The 17,619-nt window shown below is 37.2% G+C and overlaps 6 protein-coding genes across 14 annotated transcripts in view; 2 read left to right on the top strand and 4 right to left on the bottom strand.

Annotated features, from left to right (window-relative positions):
- The window catches only part of LOC107219005 (GAS2-like protein pickled eggs), a 43,164-nt gene extending 41,930 nt beyond the window's left edge, over positions 1 to 1,234 (bottom strand). Inside the window, exon 1 of the mRNA XM_015657059.2 lies at positions 586 to 1,234. The gene's annotated coding sequence lies outside the window, so the exon portion shown is untranslated. The remainder of the gene's footprint in view (positions 1 to 585) is intronic.
- Positions 1,235 to 1,904: 670 nt separating this feature from the next.
- Positions 1,905 to 3,176, bottom strand: LOC107219009 (eukaryotic translation initiation factor 3 subunit H). Its single transcript, XM_015657064.2, has one exon. The coding sequence runs from the start codon at positions 2,984 to 2,986 to the stop codon at positions 1,976 to 1,978; it is 1,011 nt and encodes a 336-aa protein (XP_015512550.1). The 5' UTR covers positions 2,987 to 3,176; the 3' UTR covers positions 1,905 to 1,975.
- Positions 3,177 to 3,306: 130 nt separating this feature from the next.
- Positions 3,307 to 5,505, top strand: LOC107219008 (coiled-coil domain-containing protein 174). Its single transcript, XM_015657063.2, has one exon. It carries the CDS (start codon positions 3,452 to 3,454, stop codon positions 5,282 to 5,284), a length of 1,833 nt encoding a protein of 610 aa, XP_015512549.2. The 5' UTR covers positions 3,307 to 3,451; the 3' UTR covers positions 5,285 to 5,505.
- Positions 5,506 to 5,617: 112 nt separating this feature from the next.
- LOC107219012 (anaphase-promoting complex subunit 7) lies at positions 5,618 to 9,546 on the bottom strand. Of its 2 annotated transcripts, none has more exons than XM_046733398.1 (6): positions 9,429 to 9,546; positions 7,817 to 8,143; positions 7,331 to 7,740; positions 6,835 to 7,249; positions 6,470 to 6,744; positions 5,618 to 6,382 (listed from the first exon to the last, which is right to left on the bottom strand). In XM_046733398.1, the coding sequence occupies exons 2-6, from the start codon at positions 7,928 to 7,930 to the stop codon at positions 6,160 to 6,162; spliced, it is 1,437 nt and encodes a 478-aa protein (XP_046589354.1). In that variant the 5' UTR covers positions 7,931 to 8,143; positions 9,429 to 9,546; the 3' UTR covers positions 5,618 to 6,159. The 2 variants fall into 2 exon arrangements, with proteins under 2 accessions (XP_046589354.1, XP_015512554.1); XM_015657068.2 differs by lacking the exon at positions 9,429 to 9,546 and adding an exon at positions 8,273 to 8,415.
- Positions 9,470 to 16,816, top strand: LOC107218994 (apoptosis-inducing factor 3). Of its 8 annotated transcripts, none has more exons than XM_046733392.1 (9): positions 9,470 to 9,588; positions 10,719 to 10,871; positions 11,784 to 12,076; positions 12,161 to 12,497; positions 12,736 to 13,086; positions 13,167 to 13,369; positions 14,394 to 14,610; positions 14,731 to 14,983; positions 15,974 to 16,816. In XM_046733392.1, the coding sequence occupies exons 2-9, from the start codon at positions 10,796 to 10,798 to the stop codon at positions 16,137 to 16,139; spliced, it is 1,896 nt and encodes a 631-aa protein (XP_046589348.1). In that variant the 5' UTR covers positions 9,470 to 9,588; positions 10,719 to 10,795; the 3' UTR covers positions 16,140 to 16,816. The 8 variants fall into 8 exon arrangements, with proteins under 8 accessions (XP_046589348.1, XP_015512532.2, XP_046589351.1 ...); XM_015657046.2 differs by having other exon boundaries at positions 9,582 to 9,755; XM_046733395.1 differs by lacking the exon at positions 9,470 to 9,588 and adding an exon at positions 9,768 to 9,821.
- On the bottom strand, positions 16,703 to 17,594 carry LOC107218998 (ribosomal protein 63, mitochondrial). Its single transcript, XM_015657051.2, has 2 exons — positions 17,453 to 17,594; positions 16,703 to 17,088 (listed from the first exon to the last, which is right to left on the bottom strand). Exons 1-2 carry the CDS (start codon positions 17,509 to 17,511, stop codon positions 16,836 to 16,838), a joined length of 312 nt encoding a protein of 103 aa, XP_015512537.1. The 5' UTR covers positions 17,512 to 17,594; the 3' UTR covers positions 16,703 to 16,835.
- Positions 17,595 to 17,619: the final 25 nt, after the last annotated feature.

Raw genomic sequence — 17,619 nt, 5'->3', positions numbered from 1 at the left:
AAATATATGTACACGATACGTTATCAATGGCGTACAACAGAAAATATCGTTTTGCGTTAAATTTGAATCACAAAAGGAAGAGTAGAGGAAAAAATATAGTGCGGCGACGGAGATAAAACGCATTATCTCGGAGCTGTGTCGCGTTCGATAGGAAACTCTGTTTTTCAGACTCGTCGGTTTAGAGTTTTGTGTAACTATACAATTGAGGCGCGCGCCTCCTCCACGTGTAGTAAAAATGGAAATTCTTTCATTTGCAATTTCCATTTTTATGCTAAATAAAGCAGCTGAACGATCTCATGTGGGTTTCGGTTGTGGGAGGAAAAAAAATATAATCTCTCGTCGTTTGACGTTGGAAATTTATTTGAAAAGGTACTTTCAGCTGCAGTTCGTTGAAAAAAGAAGCAGTAACGAAAGAGAAGGCGCAAACTCGTTCTTCCAACCATCGCCAAATCTAAGCTATCAGTTATTTATTGACTTATTATTCCATTCGTATTTTAAACTGCGAGGCTAAAGATCAATTCTTATCCGTATTAATATAATCGTGAATACTCGAACATATTGTATAAAAGTAAATTTCGTTCTTACCTTTACCGAGTATCCGCTAGTCGATTATTCGATTTACCCTCTCCGATGCACTGACAACACTAGTGATTATTAATTCGATGATAATTTTTTATTAATATAATAATTGTGACGGTTTAGTGGACTGATTTTTAACTATATTTGCCGATATTTCGTTGTCGATTTGGATAAATAATTTGTTTATACTGATAGGTACGGTGGTAGTGAAGAATTAATTTTATGCGTTCTATCTACTTGATTAAATTTTGCGTTTAAGTTACAACATATATTTATTTCATGTACAACCTCTTCCGATTGATAAAAATATCTTATTACTTCATTATCAATTTTAAATGCCTATGCATGCACCGTATCACACTTATAGATCCCGATCATTTCGTTATATTATAACTCGTCCAATATCGCTGTAATACAGTTGATATTTGCCGATTGAATGAAAGATACGAAAATCACAGATTCAAACTAATTTCATACACGTTCATCGAACGTTACGTCGTGTATATTATACTGTGGTATTTTCGCACCGATTTAACTTTATTGAACTATGAGTGTAAGTCGAATGCGTCTCGCGGGGCGTATTCGAACCCCATGCTCGTGCGATGCCGTCCCTGCCAGAGACTGAACGCGCCTGAACGCTGTCTGCCCGTATAAATGCCTCGCATGCTCGAGACATCGGTAACTCGGCTCCGAAAATTCTAATCGCGGAGGTCATTGGAAGGGGGCAGATGGCGCCACCAAACAACCGGCCGCACCGTCGACAAAGCAGAATCCCGTTACGAGATTGAGCCATTCGTTGAAAGCACGGCTGCAACTTTGAAAGTGAAGCATACGGTAACCTGACATTACCAACAAAGGAATTAGAAGCTGTTCTGCGGAATTACCGATGCCAAGCAGAATTGTAACGCTGCATTATGCGCCTATATACTATGTACCGATTTTGCATGCGAAAATTAAGAGCATGTATATATACATATATATATATATATATATTTAATTCCAATAACGGTTGATGGAAGACTTCCGGGGAAGAAAATTGCACCATTCTGCTATGAGGATTCTATTTTATACTGGCCCAAACTAGCCCAGACGTGGCAAACGATTGCAACAAAGACCAGGATCTTGCAGTCAAAATATTTATCGTTTCATATTTACTTATCAAATATACAAATAATAAATCAACACTGGCAATATTGTAAATTGATACCATAGATTGCACAAATTTTAAGAATAAGTATTGAAAAACCGTTTGGAATAATTTGAATACACTGTAATATAAAGAAAAAAGAAGAAATAATATTTAGTTTAGTAATTAGTCCAATCAATGGTTTGAAAGGAAAACAGTTTTATTGTTTTCAATTGGAATACAACGAGTCTCTGCACAATAAGCTACAGATTAATTGGTAGACTTGGATTCCTTGGCATTCTGTAGACTCTGGGTGATGTACAACTTTGCCAAACTTTGAGAACAGAACTGCGATATGTGCTGACTATAGGTGTTTATCTGTCCAGCAACGATCATGGGGTTCAGCCTGGGGGGAACAGGCAACGGCCTGAGCAGCTTGTTGATATCGTCATCGGGTAGAGGCGCCTCGTCCTTAGCAGCCCTGGCTGCGTTCTCCTGTGCCCGCTTTTGCATCAAACGATTCTTGTCTTGTTGCTGACGAATAACCAAATGCTGATGACGGTTGAACTTAATAGCTTCTTGGTTCAGCTCATCTACTCTGTCCATCAAGCACCTCAGCTGGTTTTCCAGGACCGTGGCGGTACCGAGGTCAAGATACTTGGTTCCTTCTTCTTCGGGAATCATTTCCTCTAGTTCAGACATCATGATGTTTGTAAGATTGCTGTTCTTTATGACAATCGGCACTTCGACGAATAGAGATTCGTAGCCAATTTTTAACGTGCGCAGCGCATCGGGCGTAAATTCTCCTTCCTTGTACATTTGGATCGCTTGTGGAGTCAAGCGATAAGCCTTTAGTGTCAAAAAGCCCCTAGCAGACTTGGCCGTGTCGTAAATAACCACCACTGACTCTTCGATGGATGTCTGATAGTGAAACTGCGATTCCAACAGAGGATGGCTCAGAAAGTTTCCAACGTCAGCGCTCTGGTACCAACCAACGTGAAAGTGGTCGACGTTCACTCTACGCAGCCTGCGCATCATGGCAAGTTGATATTCCTCTTCATCCATGGTTTCATCGTTCTTGGGAAACGGAAAGCAGTTGGTGATCTCCAGCCGATTGTTGACAACCAAACCAAGCAGAGCACCCTGAGCGACTTCCATGTTGCTCGTGGATTCTTCATGACAGTGTTTCACCATTTTCATCACTGCCAAACCGTCGGTCTGAACGTAATCTATCCGGGACTCCGTCTCCGGTATCCTCCTCGATTGCCCTCGCGTTGTCATTTTGTTCAATTAAAAAATCACCTCTCTTGTGCACGAAGCGTTGCAAATTTCAACCACTCAATTTAACAAAAACCGTGCTTGATAGATAGGCAGATGGAGGACGGTACTCAGCTAGGTTAGGAAGGAAGGAACGACGGAAACAGGGCACAGCCAAAACCACCGGACCCGGATCAAAAGGAAACGTCAGAAAATTTTCGAGCTGTGTACTAGCGTCCTCTGAGCCGACGGAGGTTTTTACAACTAATTTTCGATAGCGCGTACATACATACGTGTCTGTATTCAAACCGTATTTACCATCTCGAACGCAGTCGATAATATAGTGCATCAAAAGTATGCAAGCTAAATTAAGTTAGGTTAGGTTTGGTTAGACAAATCAGAATCTTCCTGCCCTTCCTGCCAATATACGTATATAAACGTCAGTAAACAGTGAAATGGTAATAAACGTCAAATGATTTAAAATTGAACATGAATAATTCAAAGAAAATAAACGTGAATTATTCATCATTAGTGGGTTTGAAAGCTGAGCTTCTGAGGAAACAAACCGAAGTTAAAGACGCGAAAGCAAATGCGGAAGTAACTTCTATACAGTCTAAGCACAAGGTTAGGACTAAAAAGTCCAAGACGAAAAAAGTAAAAATTGAAAAAGAACTAATTGACACCGACGATATAAAAGCTCACAAAAAGTCGAAGTTGATGCTCGAAGCAAAAGCTAGGCTTTACGAAAATTTGAAAAGGTCACACAGCAATAAAAACGAACATTTTCTGGTCGACTTTGGTAACAAACCACAGTCAGAAGATGAGAAATTCGATTCGGATGATTATGAAGATGCAAACTCTGACCCGGAAGAAGACTGGGTTGAATACGAAGACTGCTTTGGACGGACAAGGAAATGCCTCCGTAGAGATTTGTCGACAATGCAGAAAAAAGATGACTTTGTAAAGCACGAAGTCATGAAAAAGTCCCAAGGAGATACCGAAGTTGAGGATGTCAGGCCTCCAGATGTTGTCACACCTCCGAAAGAGCCAGAGATTGAAATAATGCGAAGAAAATGGGAGGAGCAAACGGAAAAGTTGACTGAGAAAATGAATATTCATTATCAAGACATTCTCTTTGACGAAGCGAGAGCCCACGGCGTTGGATACTACGAATTTTCCCAGGATGAAGAAATGCGAGCGAAGCAGCAAGCAAACTTGGATGCATTGAGAAAGGAAACCATACAAAAACAAAAGGAAATGCAAAATCTAAAGGAAATGAAAGACAAAATGGAACAGAACAGGCTAAAGGCGGCTAGAATACGACAGAGAATAAGGGCTGGACTGCCCCCTGAGCCCACGGACGAGGAACTCGTGAAAAATGATGAGGTGAATACAGACAAGATGGAAGTTAAAGCAGAAACTGAAGAGAAAGTCGAATCTGATGAGAGGAAAATAATTGAATATAGGAAAGAAAATTCACTTATCGAAATTGAGAACAAGATAAAAGCTTTTGGCGAACTGCTTGGTAAAAGAACACAGTGGTATGAGATGTCGCAAGAAGAATGGGTCTACAAGCGGAGAAAAGATAGAGATGAAGAATTTGCCCCCTTATACAATAATTTTAGAAGTTCCGGGTATTTAGAATCCAAGAATACCGATCAGGACAAGGATGAAAGCTCAGCATCGCTCGATGATAGCTTATCTGGTAAAAATGAGGAAACCTCCGAAAGTCCTGCTATTATCGAAGAATGTGGCACAAAGAAAACGGCCGATCAACTCGATGGCACGGATAATCAACAAAGTCATATTCCGCATTCTGAGACTTCTACAGAGTTATCACAGATTACCATGCCTAAGCAAGTGATTAGCAATGCTGACACAGAATCATCGGATAGTAGTGGTTCAGATGTAATCGGACCGATGCCACTATATACCGAATTACCCACACAGCATGTGAATTTTCAACAAACATTCGCTACCCTGCCAGAAAATATGAGAACAGAATTATCAGGCATTGATTTTTCGAAACCACCTCCAAATATGCAATTTGGCCTTACTTCAGATATTTTTAATACTGGTCCAGAACTGGTACCAACTTCAGTCCCACCCCCGAATCGCGATTGTTTACCTATGGAATATCATCTACCGGATTCTACATTGTTGAGCTCAATAACTGGCGTGGATTCAAGTAAACGATCAGCTGACACCAGCATGTCGGATAATATTGATAGTCAAGAACCACAGCATATCTTAAACGAAGACAAGATTACTGCTGGGCTTAAATATTTACGAGCAAATTTTGAAAAGCAAAAGCACAGCTGATCGACTAAAATATTTAAGAATATCAAGTCAACTAATTTTAGATAATAGACATGTTTTATGTCGAATGACATAGTTGTAAATATTTTTTCGATGCACACTTTCTTCATTAATTATTATTTACTTGTAAAATTGTTACTTATTTATACGAAAGATCTGAAATAATTTTGTTATGAAAGTTTCATTAGGCATACTGTGTGGGAAATACATAATTAACGATTCTATTTTTTGTACTTCTTACTCAATTACCTACATTACTAGTTCTTTACGAGTAGACTTTGGTTATTAAAATGTTTTCAATGGGAGACAGAAATTCTATATGGTAACCAAACTACGTACTCATATTTTTTAATTTATTCTTATTTGTGGTACACACAAAACTGAATAAATTTTTTGCTTATTCTGTACTAAGAAAACAACATCGAAAAATTAGCTAATAAAGTAAGAATTTCTCTTTCTATAAACATGATTGATGCGTTCTCATTAGAACATAAACATAGAGAAACATGGTGCTTCCCAGAATTGCGTAATTCTTTCTTGCATGATCGAAGTACTCATTTGTCAATTGTACTACATATAGGAGAAAGGAACTCGTCATTTTGTCTACTCCATAAACAGTTTCGTACATTTACAAAAAATGCACGCATTATTATGATTTAAAGAATATCGTCAGTCACAGTTGAAATTCAACAGTCTTTGCAGAAGTATGGAACAAAAATTTCCGAGGAGTACTGTGATGCGGGATGACAATTTCTCTGATAAAGAACTCATAATTTCATTGTTATATAATATCAGAGGAAAATCATTGCCGCAAAAATGAGAAATGCTCATTATTTTCAGTTACAAACTACTTTCAATCACTCTGGTTGTAAGTTACCCTATTGACTATTCGCTTCCAGATCCATGTCAGACCAAACTGCTTCTGTTTCACTTTCGTCAGCTCCCTCGTCATTGTCTGTATCTGGCAAACCATCTCCAACATCATAAGTTGTATCTGCATGTTCGTCACCTACAGTCATATAATAAGTCGATTCCAGTTTCGTTGAAGTACTGTCTAACCGATGCAGCCCTTCCAGAGCCCGTCGATTACATGGATCTAAACTGTAAACAAATGGGATAAAATGAATTGGTTAGTAACAGTACAGATAAAAATATCAGCACACTGTGAAACTAAAACTGCATCCCTACTTCAAGGCGATGGCGTAATGATCCAATGCTTTTTCTTGATTGTGAATTCTAGCCCACAAATCGCCAAGCATCTGATGAAATTTAGAGGTAGGTAATATTTCTACTTGTCTCTCAAGTAATTCAATAGCAGCTTCTAAGTTCATCTCCTGTTCGTATATTTCAGCCAACAAATAAACAGCCGGCAAAAATGACTCTTCTTGACTCAATGCTTTTTCCAACAAGTTTTTCGCTTTGCCAACTGATACAGGGTCCTTCATCAAAACCGACGAATAAAGCTGCAACATAATATTTTTACATAAGTCATCGTGTCAAATCTCAAAAACTGTTGTTTAAACATACAGTTTAGTATTTTACTAATGGCGTACCGTCAGAGCCCGAGGCGTGTGTCCCAGTAATTTACAACCTGTACTGGCGATATTCAATGCTTCCCTAAGTCTATGCATTCCAACATAACAATCAACGAGTCCTTTGTGTGGTTCGTATCTATGTGGTTTGAGTAGAGCAGCTTTCCTAAAATGGTGCAATGCCTCTTGATATTTTTTTTGGTCGATAAGAATATTTCCCCATAATATAATTGCTTCGATACTATAGGGGCTCAGGTTTATCGCTTGTACAATCAGGGTACTTGCTCTACTGAATTTTCGCGCAGCGTACAAAGCATAAGCCATAGCTATATACTGTTCAGCTGTGTATTCGGAAGTCTGTGTTATAGCTGGGATTAATTTCTCAAGCTCCTTGGTGTTTTGCGTCTTGTACAACACAGCGGCATATATGTCAAGGCTAAAAAAGTAACAAAATAAAACAGATCAGGCTTATCATTGAACACATATCATTTGAATCCAGAAACGAATTTTTACAAACCCTTTCGTCAAATCAGGTTCTATAGTTCTGGCCCGTCGCAAACACGTCAAGGCATTTTTATCGTCACCAGCAAAATAGTAACATTCACCCATTGTTATTAACAAGGTAACATTGTCTCTAAAGTAATTGGCATTATCGAGTGACCTGAATGCTGTGATTGCATGACTGTATTCACGATTGTGAATATGTGCGTGTCCTTTGATCCAGATGTTCAACCACTCCAGACTTGGTGAATTGGTTATAGAGTTAACAATCATGGAATTTACTTCGATCCCTTTTACACCCAGAGCAAGGAGTCCTTCCACTGCGTTAAGAGCCAATGGACATTCTCGTAAAACTTCCTTGTATGTCGTAATTGCTGATCTTTCCATTCCTTGTTCTTGGAACATTTTTGCCAGAGCCATATTCACCTAAAAATTTATTTTCCGAACATAAATAATAGATGGCAAAAAAGTTTTCTACTTTCAAGGATGAAGAAGTTCTTACTTTTGCGGATCTTTGCTTGCCAGGTATTCCCTGAAGAACTTGTAAGGCTTCTTGGGTATTTTTGAGCTTGACCAAGCACAAATGTATTTGATATTTAATGTCTATGTCCGACATGAGTTCTTTCTGTCCATCAGGCGGCGGTTTAGTAGCACCTTTAGATTTCAAAAGGCATTTACGAAACTGCAAGGACTTCTTGTACAGCGATTCAGCCTTCCGGTACTTGGAAAGATGAAAGTACGAATCAGCACAATGGACATACGTTAAGAATTTTGCCTGCGGTGGAAGAAGCTCGCTGTTGTGATCGCTTAGCGATAAAATGAAATTTGCCTAGAAATAGAAGAGCTGAACGTTATCCTCATGCATTTCTCTTACACTGGCAAATTCTTTCTCGCCATCAATTTTCTGCATTATAGGTTAGTTTCAACAAATCAACATTAAGTCACAGCTCGTACTCACTAGAGCGATCACATTTGAATACAGCTCTTGATCGTACAACATTTTTATCTGCTCGTATAAACTCGACATTTTTACAGATCTATATAAATACTACTTTGACAGCGGACGGCTTGTGTCCTCTTATTCACCCACCCACATTTACAAATTCATATACTTATGCACGCCTAAAGCACCCGTCAAACATTGGCGACATCTGTTGACTAGCGCGAGATTTGAATGGCTGGTTTCTTCGACAAATCTAATTCTAGCTTGATTCTAGCATTTTAATGTTGGAAATGCAATAAACGCCGTTAATATCGTTCATCAAAACTTCTTACAAACTTATGACGTTGGCTGTTGACAAAAACAATAAAAGCACATCCAGCAGTTAGTATATAAAATATGTCACATCTTTTTACATAAAACCTAAATACTGTGCGGCTAAACTCGTTGGGCTATAGATTATTTACAAGTTTATTGTACGCTCTGTAATGATCGATAAAACTTTTATATCGTGACCTTCACGAGTAACATTGCCCTACATTCCTGCTCGATCCATAAGAAATTACTCTGCGACGGGTCACATACTGTACTTAAACTATAACTCAAGTTTTCACATCCGGTAGTATTATTTTAATAATATGGTTTATTGCGTACGCTGAATATACGGGAATGTTATACATATTTTGCGCAACTGCCGAAATCAGATATTATATACATATGTATCTATAGCAGATGACATCGCTGATACAGACTGAATCAGGTGTTCTCACAATCAGACAGACATAGGTGAACAATGTGAACATAGATCCCCGCAGCATATCATTCATATATCCGTATATCATTACTGATTAGATAAGCGTTAATTTTCATGTACGATGAGTCGTTGCACCTCGGGTAATTTTTAAAAAATACGTACATTACAAAGTATAGCGTACCAAACAATTTACAATTTTACTGCAACGGACGAATGGAATCAAATAAAATATCTTACCACTTGTAAATAATAGTAATTGAATCGTGTATCGGTAATCCGCACGCGGCATTTTTCAAACCATAATGAAAATTGTGATAGAAAAAAAAAAAAGACTCCAATCTTATCGCAATCCTATGTGCATGATATTTGTATGTCGCGATATATGGCTTATTGGGTCATAATGAGATGTCTTTCCCATACCTAGATGGCGATAAAAAATAGTACGGTGATTGGTGTGCAGAGTGGATGCCATGAATTTCACAGCACAATCAAGGACACGTAGTGCGTTATCCTTTCACTTTCAAGGAAGCCGAGATTTGGCATAGTTTCAGTCTACCGCAGGCAACGAGCGGTGTAACAGGTGGGCTTAATTACTTTTTACATAAAGCTCCTCCGGATTATGTTCGAGTCTCGAATAAATACGAAGTGTTATTCTCTTACTAAAATCCGCTATAATCTTATAAATTGAAAATTATCAACACCGCATGCGTCACTTCGTGTCTCAAGTAAACGAAAACCATAGGGAAAGTAAGTTGGAATATGTGCATACATAAATCGTGATATAATTATATCGAACGACTAATGGATATAAGTGTATGTATTTGTTTTTTTTTTCTTTTGTTATTCGGCCAATAAAATATTCAATAGAATATATTATTCCATGGCAAGTAAACCGAATTTCCAGTATCGTTGCGAATGTCATTTGTAAATAAAGGATTATATCAGAATCACGCCGATGTAGATCAAGCTGATCACCTTGCCATAATAATAATATAATATACGAATACCACGAATACTTTCACGGGAAAAGCTCTGACCTCTGAATATCTTTCGAAATTATTCCGATATTGAATTAATAGATGAAGGACACGTTTCGAGTGATAAGAAAACGAAAAATTTCTACTTTTCACGTATTGCAAAGAACACTGTAACATAACAATTGGGCCTTTTAAGCGGTCGAATGCTCACATATGCGGGTTGAATAACATTTTTTCACGTTCATTTGAAAAGGTGCCAAGATTAACTGGAACATAGTATGAGTGTGTCTGACGTAAATTAGCTTTCTTAAGAAGCAAGGTAGACTTTTGGGCGTTGTCGGTGCAAGATTGACATCTTTTCTTGTCTCACATCTCTCATACACCGTCTAAATATTGCAACATGCGTATGTAATACGGATGTGGTGGAGATCTAGCTTCCGGAAAACATATTATTAAATAGACTGTAAATTTACCACAAAACCGTTTCACAGCAACAACGATGTATAGTTGATTAGAAAAAAAAATGTATAATAACAAGATAACGTAAAAATTCGCTTCCGTCCTGGTTGTATGCCATAAACAAGCTAAACCGACTAATATACAGAAACTTACGTACGATACAATGATAATAATTTCCATTCCGTAAATCATCATATCTCCGCGGTATCCTATTTATTTATATGTGAATATATTTGAAATAACCATAGCTAACACATACACTGTACTTTTCTAGCGCATGTCATAGCCGGACGCCGGCAAACAACAAAAATAAACGCAGTAAAACACAATAAATAATATCTGCGACGGAAGATGGGTGGAAGGAGTGGAAAAAGCTTTTCACCAAACAAGGCAAAACGTAGTGGGGAAACATCGCCACCAAAGAAAGGTAGGGCATTGCGTATAAAAGCTGTTGGATTAATATCCAGCAAAGCTGTAACGCTTTGTAATATTTATTATCAACAGCGCGTTGACCGCGGTATATTGATTTGATTTGAGTCTCCGTCTGCCGGTCATCGGCCTTGCGAACCACGCGTGTATTTCTCGCCGCTTCTTTATACACATCATTTTACTAGAAGTACAATTAAAATTGTTAGCTGGTCTTCGTCAGATTATTGCAGTCATGTCATCGACAGAAGGATGTAAGCGACGCAACAAGATAACTAATCGTATAATCAGCCGTGTTTCCATTGATTTACTTTAAAATATCAGTTTGATTATTGCAAAGAATAGCCCCTATCGACAGCTGATAAACGCTTGCCATGATCTACGTGTTGCGAATAAAATGACATATCCGTCGCGATTTGCTAATTTTCGTTGATTGGCAACGTATTGGGCATCATTATTTTTCAAATATAGTTATCGTCTTATTCTTTGAAACCAAACTTGCCTCTTTTTTTATAATTTTTTGCGTAAAGTTGTCTTTTTGCGACAATTTAACTCTCATATCTCACAATCAGTAGCGAAATATCGTCGAAACTGCCGAGAATGAGTGACAAAAAGCCTGAGAAAAATGAGCCTGGGCAAAGTCAAAATTGCTCTCAGTGCAACAAGCCTAAGCCACCAAATCCTTACGATTTATATAATGTAGCAAACTGCTGTTGCTCCTGTGAGTCGATGCCTTCCGAAATCGAAATGTTCACGCGTTGAATGAATTTTAGTTGTATATTAATCAAATCTTAACCTCACTTAGGAACTGCCTTCACTGTGTTCTTAATAACATATCATTACAATTAGCTTTAAGTTTCCTCCAAGAATCATTCAATGGCCAAGCAATAACTACTTTTGATGTATTCCTCAGGTCAACCGGAGAGTTCAGATTTCGTTGAAGCAGTTGTCTGCAATGAGAATGAAATCAAGGATAATGAAATGAAATCATTGCCTTTGGGCGAAGATGGTGGTAAGATTTTACTGATCAAGCAAGGCGGAGAGCTGCACGCCTTAGGATGGAAGTGCTCTCATTATGGAGCGCCTTTAGCCACTGGCGCCCTGGGTGAGGGTCGAGTAAGATGTCCGTGGCACGGAGCATGCTTCAACATAAAGACTGGTGACATAGAAGACTATCCTGGCTTGGACTCTCTACCATGCTACAAGGTAAATGGAGTTGCTCAAGGAATGAAGAAGTTTGGTTGATTGGCAAAAACACTCACCATCTCACCATCAAAAACATACTTTTAGGTTTCTGTAGATCAAAATGGTGGCATAAGAGTGCGTGCCAAGCGCAAGGAGCTGGAAACAAACAAGCGGACTAAGGAGATGAGTGCGCTTAAGAGTGACAATCTATCGACTATTGTGATTGCTGGAGGGGGTCCAGCTGCTGCAACTTGCGCCGAAACTTTGCGCCAAGAAGGGTTCACCGGGCGCATAGTCATGGTTTGCAAAGAATCTGCTTTGCCGTATGACAGACCAAAACTTTCCAAGGCAATGGATGTTGATGTAGAAAAGATTGCACTCAGGTCCCAATTCTTTTATAATGAACATAACATTGAAACTTTGCTTGGTAAAGAAGTTATAGGTATGTGAAATAACTAATATATCTTCTACTTTAATATGAAGTTGAGCAAAACATTGGATTAGTATAATTTTATTTCAGAGTTCACAGCAATTATTTAAAAAATCGATAGATGAAATTAAAAAAATCTCATGTATGTTTCCATAACATCTAGTAAATATAGAAAATCAAAGAAAAAATTATCAGGAAATTATAGGTCGTCATTTTCAGTTAATTATTTGTTGCAATTAATCACTTTCAGGATTGAATACCAACGAAAAGACCGTTAAGCTAAACACTAATGAAAATTTGAGGTATGATTATCTGTTTGTTGCGACGGGAAGCAAACCAAAGTTACCTGATCTGCCTGGCATCGATTTAGCAAACATTTTCGTTGTACGGAATTATGTAGACAGTGCTGCAATTTTCGCGCAACTTTCTCCTGAGAAACATGTCGTGCTGCTGGGACTTGGTTTCATAGGCATGGAAGCAGCTGCCTATTGCGTTGGCAAGTGTGCTTCGGTTACAGTCGTCGGTCGCGCTACCGCGCCTTTCAAAGCTGTTTTTGGACAAGAAATTGGTGACAGAATTAAAAGAGAATTTGAAGCTAAAGGTAAGATTTTTCACTTGTGTACACTTGATGATAAATAGCGGCTCAATTGAACTCAGACAGTTATTACTTTTACTTCTAAGGTGTACGCTTCATCTTGGAGAACGGCATTGCTCGTTTCTTGTCAAACAATGGTGGTTCTTCTCTTCAACAAGTTGAGTTACTGGACGGGACATTCCTCGAATGCGATATTGCTATTCTGGGAGTCGGTTCTACACTCAATACAGAATGGCTAAAGGAGACGCAGTTGCAACTGCTTGCAGACGGTAGCATAGTCACGGACAGGGTACTGTATATTGTTCAACAAAAGCGTAACTTAATCTCTTGTTATGTATAAGATAGACGAGGCAGAAAAAGTGACTGGTAAGACAGATGCCAAGGACAACAAAGATGCGACGAGTAAGAAAAGTACAAAGACAAAAAAAAAAGTTAAGGTAAAGAGCTGATTGTTACATTCAACTGATCTGGAAACTTTACAAACTATCATTTATTAACAATATAATGTATTAGGAAAAAGGTGTGAAGACTGTTGAGAAACTGCAAAACGTCAGTGTAATAGGGTAGAAGATTACTGATTATATGGCCACAGTTTTGAACGTATTTTAGAATCGCAAATATTTTGTTTTTGTTTTCATAATAATTTTTCCAATTAAAAACTCTGTAACTCCAGGCTAGTCTATAATTAATAGTTCTTTGAAAGCTGAGTTAGCTCATCTGCAGTGACTATCAAAATGAGACATCAGAGAAAGTACAAGCAAGTCAAGCATGCAGAAGTTTTACCTTCATGGGCTAATTTGTCAAAACCAGTATCTATGGTCTACATTCATAGTTTAAATTTTCACAGAATATTAACATTTGCTATTAGATGTTCTTAAACCTTGTTCTACCAGGGTAAAATAAAAGGTCCTGAAGTCAAAACCGAAGAGACACTCCTACATGAGGAAATTCCACAGGTATATTAAACTAGCAAAACTTTTAGACAAAACGATATCGTGTAATTATTTTGGTGATTAGAAAGATATCGTGATGAAGAAAGTCGAGATGCGACTAAATGGCACTGTGGTGGTAAACAAGGTAAAAGTAAGATCTAACATACAGAGAGCTTCGAATTGAAAAGGGTATATCAAATTCTACCACGCCATTATTCACAATATAATACCACTTACCAAATATATATTTATTGGCAGATTAGAACTGTAATATCAATTAACTAGAGTATCTTGTGAGTAAATTAACTTGATGTCCTCCACAGATTTTCTACGCGTAGTGTGCAATGTGCTCGTTTAATGGAATGATTTATCTTCTTACAGTTCCTCAAAACAAACGTGGACAATGTATATGCCGGTGGTGACGTTGCATATGCTCCTGTATATAGTTCTGGAAATATGCCAGCAGCAATAGGACATTACGGCCTAGCTCACTACCATGGAAAAATTGCTGCTTTGAATATAGCGGGCAAAGAAACACCTTTGAAAGTAGTGCCCTTCTTCTGGACCATGCTATTCGGTCGAAGTTACAGATATGCAGGTTCGGCCTAATTTGGATTATCATTTATTTGCTCACGTGTTCAAAACTTTCCTGAAAATACAGAGATCACTCGCAAGTAACTAATAAACACTTCATGTATTGAAATAAATGATCCCACAGGATATGGCAGACCAACTGGGGTAAAAATTGTTGGATCTCTTGAGGACTTCAAGTTCTTTGCATACTATTTCAAGGATGGCAAAGTCATTTCAATGAGTAGTTCGGGAAGAGATCCCATTGTGGCAGATTTTGCCAATTTGCTGTACGAAGGAAGGCAGTTGACTCAAGAAGAAGTGGAAAGAGATCCACTGGGTTGGATGCCCCACAAACCACAAGACTTGATTCCAGCAGTCTCTACACCAGACATTAAGTCGTAAGAATTTAATTTTTAAATGATTTTTATCATTCACTTGTCTCATAAGCCAGAAAGTAATATATGTATGATATATAAATTTGTTAATGGCACATAATATAGACAACTAGTGAGTTGCTTATATACTGTAGAATAAAAACTGTCTAAAGGTACAGAATATTTGTTTTATTCAGTGTTAAATTAATATTCAACAATAATCTCTACAAATTATCACAGTGCATGAAAGAAGAAACTACATTATATTCGGACTTTTGACAGTTTTTCTTTTCACAGCACTACGAGTTTTCAATGAGAATGGTGCCGAAATAATTATATTTTCAATATATCAACTTTGAAAGCTGGTAATTGTTTAAGATATGTAGTACAATCAGTATTAACTTTTGGTTATATATCTATTAAATTATGGTCACAACGTAAGCAGGGACCAATATGTTTAGGTCAGGTCGCGACAGTACGTTCTTTTTAGAAGGATACTTAAAGGCTTGTTATGCTGCGATTTCTCATATACAGTAGAAATTTTTTGTACGTTCAAGACATGATCTATGAAAGGTATGGCGTTACTTAATAAACGCACTGGCTGCTTTCCGAATCTTGTCAGCAGCCATAAAACAAAAATCAATATTTGCCCCAGATTGTAAAACAGTTTTGTTTTGAAAATATACTCCTGCTGTATTATTAGTTGAAACTATCAAGTGTTTGATATGAAAAGTGATTGTGATGTAAATTGAAACGTCCAAGAATTGTTGAAAGTAAACTAAAACGTTTATTTTGTAATAAGGTATCCATTGTATGTAATATTCAAAGTGATCGAAAATACTGAATTGGTGCCTCATTTCTAGATAGTTTTTCATAGTTTTTATATGTCTATAGAAATATGTTGATATCACTCACCTTTAATATATTTTGATTAGGTACTTAATATTGATTATCGTAGATTGTTAATTTATTTTATTATTTTTTTCACGCTTACGGGTACTTATAACATTCTAGGAAAGGGTTGGGTACTGGAAATGTGTCGAGGAGAGATTACCACACGTACGCAATAGTACCTCCTAAACTGTATACAATTAAAAACTGTATAAAACGTGCACAATACTGTAAACAAATCAGTAATTACTCAAGGTGTTTACGTTTTGTTAAGAGTTTTGTTCGTTAGTACACTTGTGATAGATGCAAGGTGCAGATTGCATTTCAATTGTTAGTGCGTTTCAAAAGTTTTATAATTTTAACAGTTTTGTGATATATTAATGCAACGCAACCAACTAGTAGATCACTTCGAAGGTTCTTGTATACGAAACTATATTTATCTTATATACAAACTATTTTAAAACACACATACTTTGCAATTGTTATCAGAGCATTTGTAATATCAGTGAATTAAAATAGGATCATTTGCATATGGAAATCGTTATAATTTCTTTCAGTTACCTTGAAAGAACTGATGTCAAATGAGGCATCAAGAAGTGCTACTTTGTTCATTAACTAGATACCTTTTGTAGTATCAGTCTGGGTCTTTTGCAGGATTTTAAAGCTTTCTTGTGTACTTTTAAAACAAAATGGTAGTATCCTAATTGTCCAAGTATGTATGGATCAAGTAAAAATATCCTTGATTGTGCCATTTGCAGTGAGGTAAAACGCTACGTGAAATCAACATTAAAAATCTTAGAAGAATAATGAAGGGGTTTGAAAAGTCTAGCAAAATAACTATACACGGTAATATTTCCAATGACGGAACGATGTATTAATTGAAGTATCTTTATCTCATAATTGTTTATATGTATGTACATTTGTTGTATAATTTAAACAAATAAAGAATTGTCCATTATTAATCTACTACCTTAAATTGTTTATTTTAATCCCAAGCATCTCTCACTTTCAAATGCATAAGTCTATCTTCCAAAGTAGTAATTTTGGAAAATTTTTCACTTCTTTCCTTATCCCATTTAGCTATCTGATCTACTCTAAGGTCTTTCATATGACCACTGGACTGCTCAATTGTTAAGTAAGGATGACGCAGTAGCAGCATATTCTGCTCTTCTATTTCGTAGTCCCAGCGCAGAGCTCTGAAGCTTTTGTCAGTGACTGCTTTCCTTAGTCGGTGTTTTCTGGAGAACAATTATTACTTTTGTAAGTATTATTCTTTACAAACCTGTCATGTTCAGGTAACGACGAATAAATTTCTCCGAAATCTGGTGTTTCATCCAAATAAATTCAATAGCTATACAATCGCTAGATCTGATTAGTCTCAAATAAATAACGCTGAAAATATTTGACACAGTATTTAAAAAACTGATTGAAAATCGTTTAGTCCGTTTTTCATGGTAATTAATCAATAAAATAATCTTCAATTGAAAGTTAATAAGACCCACTTTTTCAATTGCCTGCGTATATTGATCGCAGGAAGCAAGTTTATAGGTTAGAATCGAAGAATTTGTCTTTTATGGAGTAAGGATTGGAAATTTCCCTCACCCGTGATACAAGTGGCCGTGCGGATGCTTAAATCTCAACAAAACTGTGGTCAACCTCATCCTATCTTTCCTTGTTATTACTTAGATTGAAACGAAAATACTTTGTGAAAATTCGGCGGTCTGAAGCACGACAGGATCAGCTGTTTGCCTTCTTGATATTCCTTGCAT

The sequence above is a fragment of the Neodiprion lecontei genome, chromosome 3 (assembly GCF_021901455.1).
Source record: "Neodiprion lecontei isolate iyNeoLeco1 chromosome 3, iyNeoLeco1.1, whole genome shotgun sequence".
Lineage (NCBI taxonomy): Eukaryota > Metazoa > Arthropoda > Insecta > Hymenoptera > Diprionidae > Neodiprion > Neodiprion lecontei.
Note: the sequence above shows the minus strand (reverse complement) of the source record. Positions and strands in the feature narration are given on the sequence as shown.